Source organism: Pecten maximus, chromosome 4, assembly GCF_902652985.1.
Source record: "Pecten maximus chromosome 4, xPecMax1.1, whole genome shotgun sequence".
NCBI lineage: Eukaryota > Metazoa > Mollusca > Bivalvia > Pectinida > Pectinidae > Pecten > Pecten maximus.
The window spans coordinates 23,555,436-23,578,362 of record NC_047018.1 but is presented as its reverse complement, the minus strand read 5'-3'; the positions used below and the strand labels follow the sequence as shown (position 1 = coordinate 23,578,362).

The following is a 22,927-nucleotide window of genomic DNA, read 5'->3' as shown; positions in this document are numbered from 1 at the left end:
GAGAAAGGTGGATGGTTAAAAGGTTAATGAGCCTTTAGCTCTGGATACACAATAAATCAGCTAGGTGTAGAACAATTTGAATCCATACCTCACTAACATGGGTAAATATCAAGTGGATTTCTTATTAGCACACAGGCAGATTGTACCATCTATACAACTTGTCACTAGCCATTGTTTAGACAGACAATGGAGCCATCCTCAGGTAGCCAAGTAACAAACAACTAGTTCCTTCATAACATGTTAGACCAGAAACCTCGTCACACCAACACATACATGTAAAATACTGTATATCATCCCTCGATCATGCTAACACATAACTGCATTCCGTCCCACCATCAAATACATGTATATCACTTGGTCACAACATCAAATACATGTATATCACTTGGTCATCCCTTCAAATACACATATATTACTCGATCACACCATCAAATACACATATATCACTCAGTCACACCATCAAATACACATATATCACTCGGTCACACCATCAAATACACATATATTACTCGGTCACACCATCAAATACATGTATATCACTCGGTCACACCATCAAATACACATATATTACTCGGTCACACCATCAAATACACATATATTACTCGGTCACACCATCAAATACACATATATTACTCGGTCACACCATCAAATACATGTATATCACTCGGTCACACCATCAAATACACATATATTACTCGGTCACACTATCAAATACACATATATTACTCGGTCACACCATCAAATACATGTATATCACTCGGTCACACCATCAAATACAGTATATCACTGTAAGACTGTATCACACTCGGGTTACATTACATTTGTTTCACAATGTATCCTCCAATGGCTCGGCGCTGATGCCTTTGATAGAGAACTCCTCAAACTAGCTGCTTGCCCGTGCCAAAAATGATGTACACTATCCAACCAAACAAGCAGACCCCAGCAGTCTGATTAAACACAGCAGCCCAGCTCTTGGTCGCCTCCAGGATGTGGCCAGCCATGTACACACCCACAAATCCTGCAAAACAACCAAGGAATAATTAAAATATACAATTATAAAAGCAATATAAAGATTAATTTTATATTATCATACCCTGGTATATGTTTGATTTGATTTGTTTATAAAACAGTTTCTCATATTGCTCCTAAATGATGTATATCTGTATCCTCCTTACAAAGGACTTATCATTTTAATGAACATTTAATATCATTCAAGAAATACTTCTTACCTGGTACAGCTCCAGCCATGTTCATGATACCTGAAAAAAACAACCCAGACAAATAACATTATTGTTCACAGAATAGTATCCACATCAGTACCTTCATCTTTTATATTACATTTCTACTAAAGCACAGTTGCATTTTCTTTCAGATTTTCACTGCAATACAACAGTAATATGATTCCTGCAATGATACAATTATACAGGTTCATAATTACGCAGTTTAAAATTATATATTAAATTGATGTATCTACTTTTTAGAGACAATTACCAGGATAACACTAAAACCCAAGATCAATAATTCATAATGTTTTCACCATGATAATTATGTAAAAGAAATATTTTACAAGCATGGTATTCAGTCACTGAATCTAATCTACATCCTAAATCTTCAACTACCAATTGTGGTAACTCTCACCAAACACAGCCCCAGCATGTCTTGGAGCAATATCCTGGGGGTTGACAAGGATGCCACTGTTATGGAAACCACAACATGCCACTGCTATGGCCATGATAAACAGGGCTGAATAGTAGCTTGTAGTATAGGAAATCATTACTAACGCTGCTGAGGTTCCACAGAGAGCGATACTCTGAAACATAATGAACAGTAATTATATTAGATTGTGGTATTGAAAGTCACTACAAAGGATGCTGACGTACCACAAAGGGCAATACCCTGAAATATGATTAACATAAATAGTAGCTAATTGTGGTATAGGAAATAATTACAAATGATGCTGTGGTACCATAGAGGGCAATACTCTGAGACACAATATACATAAATAGTAGCTGGTAGAACAGGACTCGATGAAGACTAAAACTATATATCTTACCTCCATGAACTTCCTCACGAATGTCACACTAAAACCTGTCAAAAAAGGGGGAAAAAACAATGTTTCGGAATATTAATATTGAATACATGTATTAATGAAATCAACATGGCTATAGTCTGTGTTAGTAACACACACATACACACACAAAAAACAAGAGGCCCATGAGGCCTGTATCGCCCACCTGGTTGGATTAGACCAAATGTCAAAATAATGTTCATATTCAATTAGTTTTATTTGTAAATCTCAAACAATGCTATATATGGTTACAGTGTGGGATTCCGAACTGCTTTAAAGATTAATGAAGTCCAGACTCTCTAAGGTTTGAATGACCTCAAGAATTGTTTTTAGAACATGCATTCATCACTTAATGACTAGTAGCGATTTAAAGGAATTACCTCTATTTCCCCTATTGGGCTCCGCCCCTTTGGCCTCTTGGGTTAGAGGAACCATTTATGCAAAATCTGTTCCCCTTCCCCCAAGGATGTTTCTGACCAAAATTAGGGTTCAAATCCATTCATAACTTTATGACGAGTAGCGATTTGAAGGAATTACCTCTATTTCCCCTGTTGGGCCTCGCCCCTTTGGCCCCTCGGGGGTCAGAGGAACCATTTATGCAAAATCTGTTCCCCTCCCCCAAGGATGTTTCTGATCAAATTGGGTTCAAATCCATTCATAACTTTATGACTAGTAGTGATTTAAAGGAATTAACTCTATTTCCCCATATTGGGCCCCGCCCCTTTGGCCCCTCGGGGTCAGAGTCACAGATTATGCAAAACCTGTTCCCCTCCCTCCAAGTATGTTTCTGATCAAATTGGGTTCAAATCCATTCCAAACTTTATGACTAGTAGCGATTTAAAGGAATTACCTCTATTTCCCCTATTGGGCCCCGCCCCTTTGGCCCCTTGGGAGTCAGAGTCACCATTTATGCAAAATCTGTTCCCCTTCTGCCAAGGATGTTTCTGGCCAAATTTGGTCAAAATCCAATAAAAACTTTTTGACTAGTAGCGATTTGAAGCAAATGTTGACGGACGACGGACGCTGCGCCATGACAAAAGCTCACCGGACCTTCGGTCCAGGTGAGCTAAAAAGATTTGAAAATACATTTACATAGTTATGGAAACAGATATATCAAATTTTATACATTGAGATGATTCAACATTATCTAAAATGTCAACTTAAATAATGGTTTGATAAAGTTTTTGACTTTGTGTCAGATCATCGAGAGAGTTAGTGTAACAATACCTTAAAAAACATATATATCATTGGAAAAATAGCCTCTAAAATAATTTAAATGAAAATTAACATTCCAAATTAAATTAAATTAAAAGACCTTATAAATACTTTCAATGACAAATTTATCTGAAATACCAATCAAACATATTCTTGTTTTCTCATTTCACAGATATATTTATGTGTACCTTTTGCTAACATATGATCTGCGATCCAGCCTCCAAGTACAGAACTGAACATGGTCACAATCCATGGTACAACATTAAACACCCATCCCTACAGCAAAATGAAATAAAACATGACACAACAGTCATAACTGACATTTATTTTATGATACATATTTTAAAAGTTACCTACCGTATTTGACCTAATAAGGGGCCTGCCCTAATAAGGGCGCCCCTACCTTTTTTCAAGGAAATAAATCTTTGACTGAGTGTCAAAATGGTGTTCAAAAGTAATAATTCATGTGAAATATTTTGCTACTTTATGTGTTGAATTTTCTTGAGCAAATTAAGTAACTGGAACACATTTTGTGTATTCCTACAGGCTACAGATGACATGTCAGTGCAAAGAGCACCCAAAACTAAACACAAATACAAATGATAACTTACCATCTTTATTTGAAGATAAATTAAAGACTTCATTCTTGTTGATAAATAACTTTTGTTCAGAACAGAAAGCTCGTAAAAGACATCAATTCAATTCAATTATTAGGTCAAAGAAAACGATGTCTGATATGATCTGGGAAATCACCTGTTTCTATAAATAGAACACAAAAGAGTTCCATTTGAACATAAATGGTGGAACACATGTTCTCTGGTCTAAAGATCAGCTGGCATGGTTTACAAGTTTACAGGAGTATTCAAGTGATGTTTAAGCTTAATATATGATAATGAATAGATATCTTCATCTGGAATATTTTTATGACTGAATATTTTACCGTTTCCACAACCTTGGGTATTCTGCTATAAGGTATAGTCTATTTCATAAAACTTCAGAATAACTAATCTTAATAAGGGCACCCCCACTGTCAATTACCCACGCCCTGCGCCCTTATTAGGTCAAATACGGTATGTATTTATACTCATAGTTTTTTTAGAGCAAGTTCAGATATTAATCTATAATTTTCTTCATAAACAACATCTAACATGGCATCGCGGAATGATACTAATCCCCTCGCAGAAAACTCTGACGATGAACAGAATAACTTTGTGAAAACTGAAGCAAGAGTTATGGTTCTTGCACACTGCACTCCGCCTCTATGTGGTTTTGATATGTATGAAGTTTGATAAAATTATCATGCATGGTTTGAAAATTATGCTACGGACAATGTAAATATAATTTTTTTCAAAAATGGAAATAACTCTGTAAAAACAGAAGCAAGAGCTATGGTTCACTGCACTCCGCCTCTATGTGGTCTTGATATGTATGAAGTTTGATAAAATTGTCATGCATGGTTTGAAAGTTATGCTCCGGACAAATAGATTAGATACGGGCAGATCCCTATATCCCCTCGGCGACTCGTTGCGCAAGGGGATAATTATTGAATTTTCTACCATCCTCATTAGGGTCAGGGTTGACTCTGAAATAGCCGTAAAACAATCAGAAGTCTACACACAGTGCTTCTACGCTGTACAATAAATGGTAATAATTAAAATTAATTGGAAATTAAAAAGTTTGACCCTTCACTCGTGTTTCTAAAGTACAAAATAAACTGTTAAAAACATTGACAACCCTGCCTCAGAGTTAAATTCATGTAATCATTCACTATCACAAATTGTTCAATGGTCAAATTAAAACTTTTGTAGTATTTTGCTAAAATCAAAAGTAAACAGAAAATGTCACTTTCTTCAAGTGGAAAGATTATAATAAGAAAATAGTAAGTTAAAATCTGATTGAAGGCTATTTACAAGTCAGTGGTAAGAAGTAATTCATGCATTAGAAGCTCGAACATTTTAGTTATTACAGGTCATGCTTAGATAAACCAGAAATTGAAACTGTAAAGTTCACAAGAAATAATATTATACAGGTATGTGAATATCATTCCAGAGATTTTTTTAGCAGAGTAAAGCTTCATATTGTACAACATTCAGACAACATGCTATAGTTTGTACACAGTATATGTATTAGGGGACATGATTGAGAGAGTTTTAAGGTGTAATTGATCTACATGTATTAGGGGACATGATTGAAAGTTTTAAGGTTGAAGATAGATTATAGTACTGGTAAAGACCACAAAGGTATTATAGTCAAAATGAAATTTAGTCTTAGTTAGAATTACAAAGGTGACAAGACAAATTTCCAGTACTTGTGCAAAACATCTAACTTGTACAAAGTACCATGGCCAGGTATGTTACTTTCCATGCTTGATGCTATATCTAACTAAACACAACAAAGGAAACTTAGTAAAAGTTGTGACAGGAGAGAACAGAGAGATTAGGGACAGTAAGTTGTAATGCCTTCCTTGCCAATGAAATGTGTCATATTTTTACCTATACAATGTACCGTGCACATTATCACTTGTCCAACTTGATTTTTTTTTTTTAATCTCAAAGCTTATGTACCATACTTAGCATTGAATGATGTACAGCAATAGATCAGGTGTCTGTGAAATGGTTAAAATCTTAATTTTTGGGGATAAAAAAAGTACTTAAAACACTTAGAGAGTGTATGTTAAATGCATGATGGAGTTGTCTCCCTTAGAACATTTTCAAAGATAGACGTGTATATACACTGTATTGTACTATATTGTCGCATTAAATTGTTGTAATTGATGATACTTGTTTCTACATGTATGTTTAGAGCTCATAATTTTTACAATGTACGGCTTACATGTTTAGTGTATATAAAATGTATATGACTGTATGCCTATGTTGGTAATTTGAATTGAATAAATACCTGTCTGCCTCAGTTTTTTCTGTTTTTTTTTTTTCATTTACCAAAAAAACATGAAATAAGACATATTTGCCAATAAAATATGATGGATTATTATTTTTGATAATTTGTTTGTTTAAATGGGGAAGACACAGAAGAAAATACTGATTAGACAACCTTAGTCACACTTCATTCAATTAGGATGAATTTATTGAGGAAACTAATATTTTACATGCATTTTATTATTTACTGGTAGTTACTTGCATAGAATTATTAAAATGGTAATATTTAACTTCAAAAGACTTTGATTCAATTAAAGCATAACCCAAATGTTAACATTTAAGCTGATATTAAATTTACAAAGTAAAAAACTTGTATCATCAAAGGTGAAGAATTAACTGATCAATATCAACACAAGGAATTCTATGGCAAAGCATATCTTGTTTGTGTGGGTAATAAGGCGTTACAGATAAAGATAATGTTAGACAGTCAGACACCTCAAACCCAAACTAATTAGCAAGTCTAGATCTACAAAGAACCAACAAGGCAATGTGGTATTAAATTTCATCTACAACCTTGACATTTTTACCTTAGCATCTGGGAAATTTTCATGAAAATATGTAGGTAACCATGACAACAGGATAAAAAATGCATTATTTTCACAGAAATGTCCAACGAGAAGAGACCTGAAAATAGAAAAGAATCACAAGATTTGACAATTTCTGTAATTATTTTACCTTGGCATCAGGAAAGTTTTCATGGAAAAAGGTGGGTAACCATGACAACAGGATATAGAAAGCATTATTTTCACAAAAATGGCCAACTAGCAGGGACCTGGAAGAAAGAGATTAGAAATGAAAATAAGCAATAAATATTTAAATCTGGTGCCCAGCACTGTTACTTCGGCAACGTCATTATGGCCAAATCATTGATTGGTAAGAAAATGAATAATGAATGACAAGTATAGAAAATAACAATGGTTTGATTTTTTGATGATTTGTGTAGAAGCAACTGCTTATGCCAAATCCTAAAATCTTAGATTGGATCATAATTCCATTGCCAAACAAACATCTGTTAAAGCAATCTACTACTACTAATGTGTGCCACGTCTGGTCTTCTCTCCAACATTTAAAACATAGCTGTGATGTCATCCATTATTCTTTCTGTGCTATAACTACGAAAGTATTGGACAATTACCTGTAACTGTCATATATGTTACCTTTTACTGTCTTATATGTGACTCTCTTATAAGACAGTAACATATAAGACAGTTCAATACTTATGGCAACAGCTGCCTACATGTGCTTACTTAAACTGGAATATAAGTAATATATAGACATCAAACACAGTAAAATACTTAAAGAATATAACCCCTGCATCACCATGTGTTCAGGTATATAAATTATTGAAGGTGTAATAAATTTTGAAGCTAATTTGAAAACTTTGAAGAGGAAGTTGTTATTAATTACCAAAGTCCATAAAAATTTCAAGTTTTACATCCAAAAATCGCATCACAGTGAATTTCCTTTTTTGTTGTGATCTTTGTTCTACAAGTATCTACACATACATGTATATCAAATCTGAATGCGATTGTAGTTACTTTCTAGTAAGCTTAAGACTGCCTCTTAATGTCTGAAACTATCAGTACTTTTAAAAATGATGAATAATCACATTTACATAATTGTACATCGTATGATGCAAAATTATCACAGTAGAAATTATTTCATTTACTGGTACTTTAATGAGAGAAAACCAGAAGAGGTAACATTCATAGAAGAGTACACTTTGCAGCCTGTATGTTTACATCATGTGCAGCCATTACCTTTGATTCAGGGAAATTGTCAATCACATAGGTTGGCAACCAAGATATCAGTATTTGGAAAGCATTTGAACCACAAAAATGAGAAAATATCATAGCCCTGAAATAGAATGGACTAAATTGGATACAAAAGACTTTCCTTACAACAATTATTCCTTCATATTCCTCTGAAATTTAATACAAAAACAACAAGGGGCCGATGGGCCTTAACAGTCACCCGAGTTAATTTGGCCCTTTTTGGTTCAGTCCATAAACCCCTGGGGATAAGTCAGGGCCAACATGCGCATACCATTAAACTGTCATCCGATGCTGATACAGATAACGTTAATCAAGTTACAATGAATTCTAATATAAATCATACAAACGATAGACCACAGAGTCATGAAATTCATAGGATAAAATGTCACCAGGAAAGTTGGCATATCATTGATTTCTTCTTAATTTTCTCTTTAAATATTTTACGACTCACAACTTTCTTAAACATGGGCAATTTTAATTTCTAATCACTGCATGTCAACCTAGTTACCCCAAGATTTATGTTCATGTTTGCTCGGTATGACCATAAGCCCTGGAGTATTGGTGTTAACTGCATACGTACATGTACCATACAAGATATGAAAAGTGTACTATAGTATAGTATACTCACCAAAAAGCAGGTTTGACAAAGAGTGTAAGCCAGGGTACAGATTTCTCTGTCTTGTGTATCCCCTTCTGTGCGATGCCCTCTCCAACAGATGCTAATTTTTTTCTATGTTTCTCTATTAATAAATATCGTAGAAGTAGCATCCATGCAACACTACTAAGGCCTGAAAAGACAAGGAATTATTAACTTTAGATAAAATACAAAATGAATTTTAAATAGCAACACATCCCTGAGGTCTGTATTACAGAAATAGTATATGTCCCCAATAGAATATCCCCGAGGGCTGTATTACAGAAACACTTCCCCAATAGAATATCCCCGAGGTCTGTATTACAGAAATACGTCCCCAATAGAATATCCCCGAGGTCTGTATTACAGAAACACGTCCCCAATAGAATATCCCCGAGGTCTGTATTACACGTCCCCAATAGCTATCCTCGAGGTCTGTATTACAGAAATACGTCCCCAATAGAATATCCCCGAGGTCTGTATTACAGAAACACGTCCCCAATAGAATATCCCCAAGGTCTGTATTACAGAGACACGTCCCCAATAGAATATCCCTGAGGTCTGTATTACAGAAACACGTCCCCAATAGAATATCCCCAAGGTCTGTATTACAGAAACACGTCCCCAATAGAATATCCCCGAGGTCTGTATTACACGTCCCCAATAGAATATCCCCGAGGTCTGTATTACAGAAACACATCCCCAATAGAATATCCTCGAGGTCTGTATTACAGAAACACTTCCTCAATAGAATATCCCCGAAGTCTGTATTACAGGTAACCAGAAATAAATGTTACACCTGTGCTACATTTGTATAATTATATCAACTTAAACAATTTTCCTAGTACAATGATCGCAGTATTTTGCGTATAACAAGATTATATATAGTTATGTCCCTTTCCAGTGGATTATTTAACACCCAAAAACTGTATATGTTTTGGACAAAACTGTTTAGTATTCCAATTTATGGCAAACACAATGCATACTGCATGTTTTTCAGTAGTGACACTAGGTTTGAACATATGTTTATTTCCCTGTACAAGTATTGTGTCAGTATTTTCAACTTTGTTTACTTACCTGCAAAATAAAACACACTTTGCCAGCCGTATTTATCTAAAAGTAAGGATCCTATACTGCCACATAACAAGGTGCTGAGGAATAGAAATACACCCGTAATTTGGACATGACCAACAGAATATTGATCAATAGAAAACTATTGTACAAGACTTCAGCCATTATTAATATTAACTCTTTTTTAAAAGAATAACAGTTACATAATAGTTTTATCAATGTTACAAACCTTCACATTAATGTTTCATAAATCTTTTAAAAAGACATTAAAACATTACATCAAACAAATTAGTTTGATAATGTACATGTACATGTATTGAAATTGTACTCAATTATTATTATTATTATGTTTTTTTTATCCAAAAGGTAGCAATAAATATACCTAAACCACTTAATGTTTTCTCAGATACAGCAATAGCAAAGTTGAGTAAAATTTCTTCTACAAAAATGTTTGCAAATACTATCAAACCTGCCTTAGTGACCACTTGAATTTCATATGTGACTATTTTCCCCCTTTCAATGTTATTTACTATACTATAGTAATTACCAGAACCTGGATTAAGAGGCCACTAATATGACCTTTTTATTCAATATTGCCTCCCTAAATTTGAAGTCACTTGACAGGTTTGACTGTAAATGTAATGCATGTACGTGTATTATAATTGTATCGTATGCAATGGAAAAAAAACCAGGACTATGAAGGGGAGAAAACCATGATTACAAGCAAGAAAAACCAAGCCACACCCAGTCTGGACAATATAATTTATCAGCGTAGTTAACAAGTAAGCAAATTGATGATAAAGAAACTTTTATTTAAATAATCTTGAAGTCTTGTCATGGGAACAGGCAAATAAAAACTTATCAAACATCAAGATATTAAAATCCAAGACCTATAATGTGCTACAATTTTGGCGATGGTGCAATAGATTAATATGATAAATGGAATAACAACTCAATAATGATGTACCATGATTAGGTTTTTATTTTGTATGTTTTTAATTTCGTGGCTTTTTGTGAGATGCTTTCAAATTATTTGCTGTAAATTAGAACTTCACAGAAGATGGATGTGGCTAACGAGAGGCGAGATAAAAATTTAAAGCGAAAGGTAAGTTACCCAAGATGAGATCCCGAGCAGATGAAGCTGTAAGTTAAGGAGCGCTCTTGTTCTGATACTTTTCTTGACACCACGGAGCTCATACTAGGATAGTGGAAACCTGTCAGGGGAGAAAAATTTTGAGTTCAATAATGATTGATACCATTCACTAGCAGGGAAAAAACCAGCATCCATGATCTTTGTAATTATTAAGCTTTTTCTTTTCGCCTTGATCCTTTTCTTCTATTTACCTTGACAACCTTGAAGATACTGAATTATGTGTTCAGAAAAAATACATATGAAGTCATATACTGTAACTTAGGAAATGACTTGTTTTCATTGGTAATTACCATGTTCATAAAGTAGCAACAACTTCAATACCCTGATTGGCAACTGAGATTGAATAATGGGCATTGGATTAAAGTTTATCAAAATAGTCCTATTTCACATATTTCTCCCCTGCTAGATTTGTTCAGTGTAATATACTGTATACAGAGTTGATTTCCCTATCAACAGGTGCTGTAAATAAAGAATATATACGGTACTCTTAATATAAAACTACGAAAGGTTAATTATCACAAGGAAACAATTTAGAATAATACACAATAACCAGAATTTTCTTTCATATTATTCTTTTCTGGAAGTCATAATCAGCAGTGACAATACCTTATCTATGACACTGACATAGTATATTATAGCAGAATAGTTCAGTTGAGTGATTAAATGTATTTATTATAGATTGTTCCTTGTTAAGTGGAAATATAGTATACAGCTAATCCTCTTTCATTTCCTTTTTTGAAGGCAAAGCTTAATTGGTTGTACCTGTATGTATCTATATTATTAATATGACAATGAAAATGCTTTCTGTGATTTTTTTCATTCTATTACAAGGAGGATAAACTGTGTACAATAAATGAGGGCTATTCATGTAACCCTTTAAGGTTAAGAATCACCACAAGGCCCAGTTTCTTCCTTAACTTAAAGAACGTTGATGAAACTGGGGCCTGGGGTCAACCATAATAATTAATACAGAGTTGTAAATAAATTAACATTGAATTTGACTTAGATTGAGCTTGTTGACTATTTGCAATTAATCAGTTACATTCTCTGCCCTATATGAGGTAGTGGAAGTAATATAGTGTATGTATGGCAAAAATAAAACGAAATATGGAATCCAGGGTGGAAATACTAGAATAGCCCTTACATACAACTAATATAGTAAACCTCTAAGAAAATCTAAAGAAAATAATTTACTAAACTATTTACACAGATTTGACTCTAGTTTCACAATCAACTTTAAAGCAACATTTCCATATTTTCGATGGATATACTGAAAATGATTCAGATAAATAAATCTTAGCCTTAAGTGTCATGAATTATGGATATTACTATAAATAAGTGCGGAAAGACATCAAACTGTATAAATTATGTTAATTTTGCAGATGGCTGGTTTTAGAAGCCATCAGTTTAAATATATATTTCAGTAGAGTCTGACTGGTAAGATTGAGCCATTTAGTCATTCTTGGATCTGACCACATAAATTTGTTTTTATGATTATTCAGTTTTCATTTGAAGTCAGTTTGTGCTATTCACAACAAACATACTCTAAAACCTTACTAGAATTTTCTGTTATGTATGGACACATTTTTCTTCGCAAATTCTAGTAAAAATTGCAATTGATAATGTAGGAATGTCTCTTTAACGTAACCTACATCATTAACATTTAAAACATTCAGATCATTAATATATTTAGATAATGCTCTTTCAAACAATTGCAATGTGATGATCAATACATATATCACAGCAATATTTATCAGATAATTAAGATATCCTTAACATAACTTTCATTTTTACTTATAATAATAATCTTCTGAAACAAAATTGTTGGCCAGTAGATTTACATATCCTAAATGTTATTTAAATTAGTAGAACTTTAAAGTTTGGTTGTGAAACTGTATGTGTCTATAAACTAAATATCATACCTAATTAACACCACAGATGTCACTTTCTGGCCATCTTAGTTTAAATCATGTTCAATACATTGTAATTCTTGCATCCTTAGAAGCTTCACCATATAATAGAAACACTGAACGTCTAAGATGACCAGTCAAGCGTAATCCTTTTCAATTTTTCTCTTTGATTTTTTTTAGGATATATATAAAGACTATCCATTAAAACACCCTCTGGATTAAAGCTGGAGCACTAGACTCACCCTAAGTATTGGCCTGTGGCGATGAAAGCTGAGTAGAATGATTTCATCTCAATGGGTATGAACTGACCAACGAGACTGGTCATGCTAGGCATGTAAACACCTAATAATGTTGTAACAATATTGAAAACTAGAAAAGTGTTGAAGATAAAGGTAAGACTATAATGTATGAAACTATGCATGATTTACCTACATTTTACAGAATCAATAATGCTTATATCAAATGAAGCTATTGTAACATAAAACTGTCGTTGGAATATGCATCTGTCTTTCATTCCTGATGGGGCATGAAAAGGAATGAGGGACACTGCCTAAACACAAGTGCTTACTCCAAGTACTTAGATTTCCTTCTAAAGTAAGATTGTTACACATCATGCACTTCCTCCCGGGTCAACATGATTGATTAATATAATTATTTTGATAGTTTATAAATTTTATAAAATGTGAATTTCTACCAAAGTCCTACCACAATTGAGAAACTTATGACATCCCATGATTTTTAGCAATTTCAGAAGTGAAATAATCATTTTTCCAAAATCTGAAGGGCCACAGCATTTGTTAAAAATATATGCTCCTTCAATTCAAAGAGTCAAATATGAATTTGGGGAGTCAAACACATACTCTAAAGGGTCTATACTGGGACCCAAAAGAGAGATGTGATACACACTCCTGAAACAAAGCATTTTTCCTTAACCTCAAGAAGTGGTACATAATACATAACATTACGAGTAATGTCTGTGTATAAGGTCTCATTTAGGTAAAACAAATCTGTAACAATGAAGAAGAAGAGGCTGAGAGAAACATCTGGAAGAAGGATGACAGACCTGGGTAATACTGCATGCCCTGCCCCCAGCCACCACCACCTTTACTGCCAATGAACCTTATCTCTGGATAAAGATATTATTTCACTAGCTTGACAAGTGTTGATTGTGTTGACCGTACTCGACAAGTGTTGATTGTGTTGAACGTACTACTACTGACAGCAATTAAAATACACATCTTAGTTCTCGATAGCAATATGTCGATAGCATATTTTCAAATCATCCACTAATTTGATATCTCACTCAACTGTTGATTGTTCATCTGCGCAGCCTTCGTATATTAATGAAAGCATCTTTGGTATCATGATAAATATAACTTCAAAAATAAAAAAAAAAAAGTCCAACTGTCTCACTAACATCAGCTGGCCTCTTAATTGAACTTCTCCAAATCTATTTATGACAAAACATGAATATTAAACTCTGCTCTCCTTAAATATCCTGAAATCCAATTTTGTTCACAATTTTCTACAATTTTATTGTTTAATTCTACAATAAGTGCTCAGCTAGTTTTCAATTTCAGCTTATGGAAACCTCAATATCCAACTCTTACCAATGCTAACTAAAGCTAAATATAAAAATAAAAACCTAGATTCATTTAATTTGTAACTAAGCTTTATTTCTGGTTTAGAAAAAATCTTTGAAAGGTAAAAATAACTATTGTTGTAGCATTGCAACGGTCTCTGGACTATCATAGCAATAGTAGTTTTACTATCTATTTTAGCCTCTATAGTCACCCCTAATACCTACATTGATAAAAAAAAAAAGATACAGAATATCCAGTGGAACAATAATGTCAACAGGGTATCCCGTTTGTCGATCAGTGGATCAAGTTTAGATAGCAGATAAAACTATTGCTACCCTAACATATATGATGTGACCACTATGACCAGACCCACTGAGAGTACTAAGTACTGTTGTGAATCCTAGCTCCAGCTTTGCCCTCAGCATTTTGGGAGTGACCATGGGATGACTGGTTTGCCCATTGTCAGTATAATGTGACAGGGTTGGGTGTCTTGTTGGAAGTCTTCAGCAGTACACTTCAGTAAGGTAGCACTATTAAGTCTGCATCAGTTATGTGCTATTTCAAGGAGATAAAACATGTACATACCGCAGCCTCGCGAAAACACATATTCACTACACACATGCATCTCGCAGACAGGAGAGGCTGTCATTACATGACCTTATATAATATAAGCTGTTGGTAGGATGTTACACAATACAAAACCAAATCATACAAACTTCATCAGCGTCCTTGTCATCACTTTACTGAAGTTTGATATAAGATTGCTGTTTACCTCATGGCCAGGGCTGTTTAAATGTGTTCTATTATGTAATTACAGCTAATAACTATATCAAGCATTGTAGTGGCTGGCAAAGTGTTTTTTACAAAACGTTTGTCATGCATGTATGCTTGATTTATTCAAGACAAGCGATATGGTAGTCAGGAATACTTGTTTTCAATTACAAAAACAGGTTTTTTCTAACTGAAAAAAAAGCTAAAAGATTTATTTTGCAAGTCAATCATAAGGATATCGTAATTTGTGCAGATATCAACAGTATGAAGTTTCCTTTTTTGGAGAATTCTTGTACACAGCTGGACAGAGGTGCACGATTTAGTGTTGTTGGAAGGTCTGAAGCCTTGCCTACCTTATACATGAACTGCCCACTGTTTAACTCCATGAAGCCGCAGTTTATTTTCATTGGATGATGTTCAATTGATACTTATTGCAATTGTGTTACATTTTCATCATCCACAGATAGGGTTCATTGGCAGTAATGGCAAGAATACATTCAAAGACTGGAAGGTGTTAAATAGTGTAAAATGCTGAATGTCAATTCCTTTGAACTTAAATTTTATCTATGATAATTTTTTTAACAATCCTACATTTGTATTTTGTAAGGTACATGCATAAATGTAACTCAACAACTGTTGTGTGAGGTTTGGGTGTAGCAGCTGCTGGATTCTTAGATCAATGTCACACCTCAGGATACTCGGTATATAATCATACCTATTATCCTACAACTGACTTAATAACTGTTAATGATTTCCAATTTGTTTTAGTACTTCATACATAAAATTGTGTTTAATCAAAATATGACACAATAAATCAAAAAATTATTCTTACCTTGGAATATCCCGAGAAACACTCTGGAGACAATTAATATGTGTAGTGTAAGGTATTTGTCGGTAGACAGATAGGCAAGCTGGGGTGTCCAGAAGGTGATCATGGACCAGAAACAGGCAGCAATAGGCAGGACCACATCACCGCCAACCTTATCAGCCAGGTAGCCTCCCAAGAACTGTGTCATTGTGTACCCCCAGAAGAAACATGACAGCACTGACCCCTGTCATTTAAACAGAAATCATTTTTTTTATAAATCAACACAACTATATGACTTTGTATAATACATGTGTACATACTTCATAAAATATCAGAGAGATGAATAAATATGACGATTACATAAATTATATTTAAATCATTTTCTGATATTTGTGGTAACTAAAGTAAATTATTCATACAAGGTCTGAAATGCCTTTAGCTACATCATACAAGGACAAATGGTAAATAATGTAAACCAGAATTTGTCATCTTTTGAAAAAGAGCAAAAAATAAATAAACACGAGGCCCAGGGGCCTTAACGGTCATCTGACTCTAAATTAAAACCCTTATATTATTGTAGTATGTATTCTCTGTAGCAAGTATATAGTGGCACTGTTGGCCATGGCGGCCATCTTGGATTTCAGACCAATCCAAAAAATAACAACACTTGGTCAGGATCCTCTCAGGAACATTTCAGGCAAGTTTCAGCTAATTTGAGAAGAAGTTTGAAATAGGCATTGTTCAGGAAAACCATGATTGCACAATCATGTTACAAAATGGCTGTCATGGCTGCCAAGTCAATGATTTTACTAGGCCGAAAAATAACAACACTTTGTTGGCCCTCCTTCCTTAACATCCTCACCAATTTCCAGCTCAATGGCACCAGTGGAACTGGAGAAGAAGTTAAAAATGTGTTTTTCAAGATGGCAGCCATCTTTGATTTCTGGCCAACCCGATAAATAACAACACTTGGTAAGGACCATCTCAGGATCATTTCTGGTAAGTTAGAGCTGAATCCCACTGGTGGAATTTGAGAAGAAGTTTGAAATAGGTGTTGTTCAGGAAAACCATGATTGCGCAATCATGTTACAAAATGGCCGCCATTGCTGCCATTTCAAAGTTTTTACGAGGCCGAAAAAATAACAACACTATGTTGGCTCGCCTTTCTTGACATCCTCACCCATTTCCAGCTCAATGGCACCAATGGAACTGGAGAAGAAGTTTAAAATGTGTTTTTCAAGATGGCGGCCACCTTGGATTTCAGACCAATCCAAAAAATAACAACACTTGGTCGGGATCATCTCAGGAACATTTCTGGCAAGTTTCAGCCCAACAGCACTGGTGGAACTTGAGAAGAAGTTTCAATTGTGTTTTTCAAGATGGTGGCTATGATGGCAAACTTGGATTTCGGATCGGCCCGAAAAATAACAACACTTGGTCAGGATCATATCAAGATCATTTCAGGCAAGTTTCAGCCCAACAGCACAGGAAGAACTTGAGAAGAAGTTTAAAATGTGTTTTTCAAGATGGCGGCCATCTTGGATTTCGAATCGGCCCGAAAAATAACAACACTTGGTGGGGATCATCTCAGGATCATTTCTGGTAAGTTTCAGCCCAACAGCACTGGTGGAACGTGAGAAGAAGTTTAAAATGTGTTTTTCAAGATGGTGGCTATGATGGCCATCTTGGATTTCGGACTGACGCGAAAATAACAGCACTTGGTCAGGATCATATCAGGATCATTTCAGCTCAATAGCACTGGTGGAACTTGAGAAGAAGTTTAAAATGTGTTTTTCAAGATGGCGGCCATCTTGGATTTCGGTACGACCCGAAAAATAACAACACTTGGTCGGGATCATATCAGGATCATTTCAGGCAAGTTTCAGCTCAATAGCACTGGTGGAACGTGAGAAGAAGTTTAAAATGTGTTTTTCAAAATGGCGGCTATGGCGGCCATCTTGGATTTCTGACCGACCCGAAAAATAACAACACTTGGTCGGGATCATTTCAGGCAAGTTTCAGCTCAATAGCACTGGTGGAATGTGAGAAGAAGTTTAAAATGTGTTTTCAAAATGGCGGCCATCTTGGATTTCGGTACGACCCGAAAAATAACAACACTTGGTCAGGACCATCTCAGGATCATTTCTGGCAAGTTTCAGCTTAATCCCACTGGTGGAACTTGAGAAGAAGATTGAAATATGAAAAGTTTACGGATGGCGGACGACGACGGACGAAGCACGATGGCTATAGGTCATCCTGACCCTTCGGGTCAGATGACCTAAAAATGAAGACTCCAGTTGTTTTTAATTAAGATGACATTGATGCTATACAGACAGACTCCATTTCTAAACTCTCCAGTGTTAGGTCTGAAAACTACAGATAATTACTTTAATATCATCAGTCTGAATTAACTATTTAGAATACATGTTCACAGTGACATTTATTGTTTATGTTATCTGTAGAGGACCTGTGGCTGTTGATGCTCATTGGAAACAAGACAATAATATTCTAAAAGGTCTCTTATAAATATATCACAGGATCAGAGCTGTGAGAATTAAATAACACTGCACTTATAACTAACACCTGAAATACCTCACAGATTCTTATAAAATTGACTGTATACATACAACCACATTAAAACTTTTGAAATATTGGACAAGTATAGTGTACACCCAAAAAAGATTAACAAGAAACATTACATACGCTCTGGGTTTTGTCCCAACCAAATTCTTTGGCCATGGAGGCAACAACCAAAGGAGTGACTGTCCGACAGGCATAGAGGACCCCACAACCAGCAAACAGTCCAGTGGCCCATTGCTTTCTTTCCGTCCTGTGAACCACACAAAGGCATGAATACTTTTATAAGTGCTCAACAGGTCAAACAAAACTTCCTTTGGTTGGCATAGGATAGATATTTTTCTACGGCAAACATTACATATATATAAGAACATTTAATTTATAAAATTTAAAAAAAAAAAAGAAGAAAATTTGTGACACTCAACTGTAAAGACATACATTTTCACTCATTACATTTATTTCTTAAGATTACACTAGCATTGCTACAAGCTTTGTCATATTTTGAGAGTACTACATACATGTACTAATCTATCTGACAAGACAATCTATAAAACATGTGTAGTAGTGTCATTATTTTACAATACTGCTTTTTAATTGTTTATATTTATTTTATCTTTACGCGTGCGTGTATACCTGGATGTCAGCCGTCCGCGAAATACATATACCGTACGTATACGTATCATACGCAATGTGTCATGGCGTTAGCGCGCGCGGGAAAGTAGCACGTGTGGATGAATGTGAGCCACTGGACGGATGTGACATATCGTTATGTAACTTGTCTATCTATTATGTATATTGTCCATATATAGTGTTTCAAATGAATGTTGGGTAATTTTAGTGGGGTTCTGGTCACTTTTGGACAGAGCGGCCGATGCGACAGCACATATCTATGCTACAGAATTATACAACTATTTGAATCTATATATCGACGCTAAGGCCAGTCTGAGATTAATGTAAGTACTTGTCTAAATTATATAAGTGTAATATAATAGTATTTATTTAAACTATTTGATAAGCGTTATAAGTTTATTATTTTTGAAAGTTTGTATTTGATTTAAATATCGGGCGTGGTCAATTTAGAGAACGAGTTGTTTCAATGAAGCGTTAATATTATTTTAATATGTGTATTGTTTTATTAAAATAGTACGACTAAATATTGTACGAGTCGGGAAGCAATGACTCTGCAGACTTGGTCTGTAAAGTATATATATGTTTAACAATTTCAACTGATTAGGATCAGTTATTAGATGCTATTTTGTATAATTGTTTGAATGCATTATGCTGTATTGTGTATTATTGGTAATATGATTTATTCATGTTACAAGATTTTTTGTATTGGATACAATAAACTTCGTATGAAAGAACCCTAGGAGTTGTACATGTGTTATCATGGGGAAAACATAGCTACTACACATGGGAAGTCTAATTGAAGAACAAACAATTTCATGTTTACTGAAAATGGGGAAACTATGTCTGAGCATGTGCACTGCACTGAACAGCTGCAATAGTTTGTAGCGGCTGGGAGGAGCTAAGCATTTACAATTGTTTTCTAAAGTACATGTATATATAAACGAAAAAAAAAAATGTTCTTCATTTTATTTCTTAAGATGCTAAGACTAAGAATCGTTAATTATTGTTAACGATATACCATAGAAAGTAAAAAATAGATGAACTTCATTTGCCTTTTAATTTCATTATCATCCAGTCAATGTGTAGACTTACTGGATGCATAATATTCAGACTTAACAGACTTTATATTTCTAAAGTTTGGATGCGTAACATGTTTGATGTATTTTTGTGAGGCACAGTTTTATGTCAGCAATGTGGTGTATTGCACGCTCATAAGTTAAAGATCAGATCTATTATAACATGATATATGATGTCATTATAATCGATCTTTGCATATAATGAGTGTGCTAAAATCCCATGATAGGAACTTTAAAATAATATATATCATCTTTTTGTTAATATCATTTTTTTGTTCTTTCTTTGAATTTGGAAAATGATCATAACATGACAATGTGAACTAGGTTATTGTCTCATTTCACTACAAAATAAACTGTAAGCTTAAGCACACTTTCGTACATGTACTTCATTTGTCTTGACAGCTCCATCCGAAGGGATCCTCAGACCTCACGAATGGTCTGGAGTAAGACACAGGTTCTAGCCTTGTGTGTCAATACACCCAATATATAATCGATTATATATTGGATGTATTGGCAGACTAGGCTAGGACATGTATAGATCTTCTGTTATCGTCGCTTTCAAATATGCAAAACAGTCTAAAACTACAGTAGCTATTTAGGTTACGGGAGTCCTTGCTGAATTTGTTTCTGAAATCAATGAAGCACGACATGTCAGTGTTTCTGCCAATTGAGATAAATAAATGACCGTTGGTGTATTTCAAAATCTAAAACATATAAATATAAGTTTACCTATTCCAAAATTTCCTATCCAATCCTTTCACATCGTCTGTATCACCGATAGGAACCTTGTATCTGTTTGTAGACGTCATCATCACGCTTCGCCATACTTCGCCTCGTCTGGGTCAGTAAGACGTTTATCATTCACTGTTGCTACAACGCTTTTTTACTCTTAAGGATACATGCCCATACATTTTTTTTTTAAATATCTTCGACCGTTTTCTATTTTTCGGTCCAAACGGTGTTTTTTGTTTATGAAAGAAAGGTGGACCTGGCGGACCTGGCGATTGTATATGGGTTTTTTTTCAGACGACCCTTCACAATCATTTCCAAGGCTTGTATTATCCAGAAAAAAAAGGGGGGGGGGGGGGGGGGGGGGGGGGGGGGGGGGGCTTTTGCTGCTTAATATATGGAGGCGGGGGGGGGGGGGGGGGGGGGATCCTGAAATTGAAATATATAAAAATTAAAATATATATAAGGCTCATAAACCCCCAAAACTAGAGATTTAAAAACCAATAATAAGATAAGAAACTAGTACAACAACACATTATGTTACGTCGTTTGCATGATATTTAACATACATGTATGTGGACTAAATATTGTCTGCAAAAAAAAGGTATACCAGGTAGTAACTTTATTAGTTGAACAATAATAATGGACTAATTTTATTAATAATGTACAAGTTTATTCATTATCAGCAAACAGTATATTTATCAAGTGACGTGATTCTAGTACAACTTCAACGTAATCACTTGCAAGTTGCAGCGTTGTAAAAGTTGTCAGATACTGAATTATTTGACAAGGTATTAGAAATAGCCTGAATTTGAACATCTTTATTGATTTGCAAAATGTCAAAGAGAACGGATGCTGGATCCAAAGATCTGTGAATACTGTATGCATGTTAAGCAAACGCCAATTACAATACCTTGACTTGACCCTCCATTTCTTTTTTATATGAACTATTTGATGTAATTCGGTCGAGGAATAGCTATACATAATTACGTTATGCCAATTATTAGACAATATTGTATGTGCGGGTACAATACACGTATTACTTAATTCTACTGACATTACTTCTGCAAACTTATTGAATACCAAGCTGTTATCAATTGATTTGATAACAGACAACCTTAGCCTCAGAGATAGACTGGTTCCCCATCCAGCTGGTCACAAAAAAGTACTATCCTATGACCTGCTGCCAATCCGTTGTTAATGATAGGCTAAACAAATTCAATACACACTATAGGATTAATACTCAGTAGGAACAGTTACAGATATAACACTACTTTCGTACGAGTTCATCCACAATTGATAAAAAAGTGATAAATGAAATATTTCATCATAGTATTTACGAACAGAACATTAAAGTATGGAAAACAGTATTACTATAAAGTAAGCGAAGGATGATATACTGGTACACGTAATTTCACATGTCTCTCTAGTTAAACAGTATTTCATTTCTTAATTCATTTGCTTTGTAAATATACATTGCCAGGTTTTGAATTATGGTAACTTGTTATATTTCTCTGATGACATAAGATCTTTTAAATCTAAACATATTAGGTCTAACATAATATTTCCTATACAAATGTGGGTATTTTCTGAGTATAAGGGACATTCCATAAGAAAATGATATTCGTCTTCAGTTTGAGTACAAACATTACAATAACGCATTTCTGCAGTTATTGGAATCGGGCGATGTCATCTTCCCGTTTCTATAGAAGATACCCCAATTATTGTTAATTTTTTTTCACTTTTTTTCACCTTTTTTTTTTTTTTTTTTTTTAAATATTAACAATATCAAGATATCTCTTTTAACCAAATTCATTTGAGACAACCATATAATCTGACTCGTGGCGAGTCTACAAGCTCTCTATGCCAGTCTTGTATAAATATGTCTCGTACCATTGATTGGAAAAATGATAAAATACATCAAAAGTTTAGCCCAATTTATGGAACGAGAAGTTTCCGCTTGTGTGTAAAGGTCGTTATATATACAATGT

At 34.5% G+C, this 22,927-nt stretch overlaps 1 protein-coding gene across 2 annotated transcripts; it reads right to left on the bottom strand.

Moving 5' to 3' along the window:
* Window positions 1-690: 690 nt before the first annotated feature.
* Window positions 691-21,079, bottom strand: LOC117325555 (solute carrier family 17 member 9-like). 2 transcript variants are annotated; one of them, XM_033881859.1, is made up of 12 exons: window positions 20,937-21,075; window positions 18,628-18,754; window positions 15,949-16,168; window positions 10,814-10,913; window positions 9,706-9,779; window positions 8,623-8,782; window positions 6,747-6,843; window positions 3,472-3,559; window positions 2,054-2,088; window positions 1,639-1,810; window positions 1,230-1,259; window positions 691-1,018 (listed from the first exon to the last, which is right to left on the bottom strand). In XM_033881859.1, exons 1-12 carry the CDS (start codon window positions 21,017-21,019, stop codon window positions 879-881), a joined length of 1,326 nt encoding a protein of 441 aa, XP_033737750.1. In that variant the 5' UTR covers window positions 21,020-21,075; the 3' UTR covers window positions 691-878. The 2 variants fall into 2 exon arrangements, with proteins under 2 accessions (XP_033737750.1, XP_033737752.1); XM_033881861.1 differs by lacking the exon at window positions 6,747-6,843 and adding an exon at window positions 6,895-6,991 and having other exon boundaries at window positions 879-1,018; window positions 20,937-21,079.
* Between the last annotated feature and the right edge of the window lie 1,848 nt (window positions 21,080-22,927).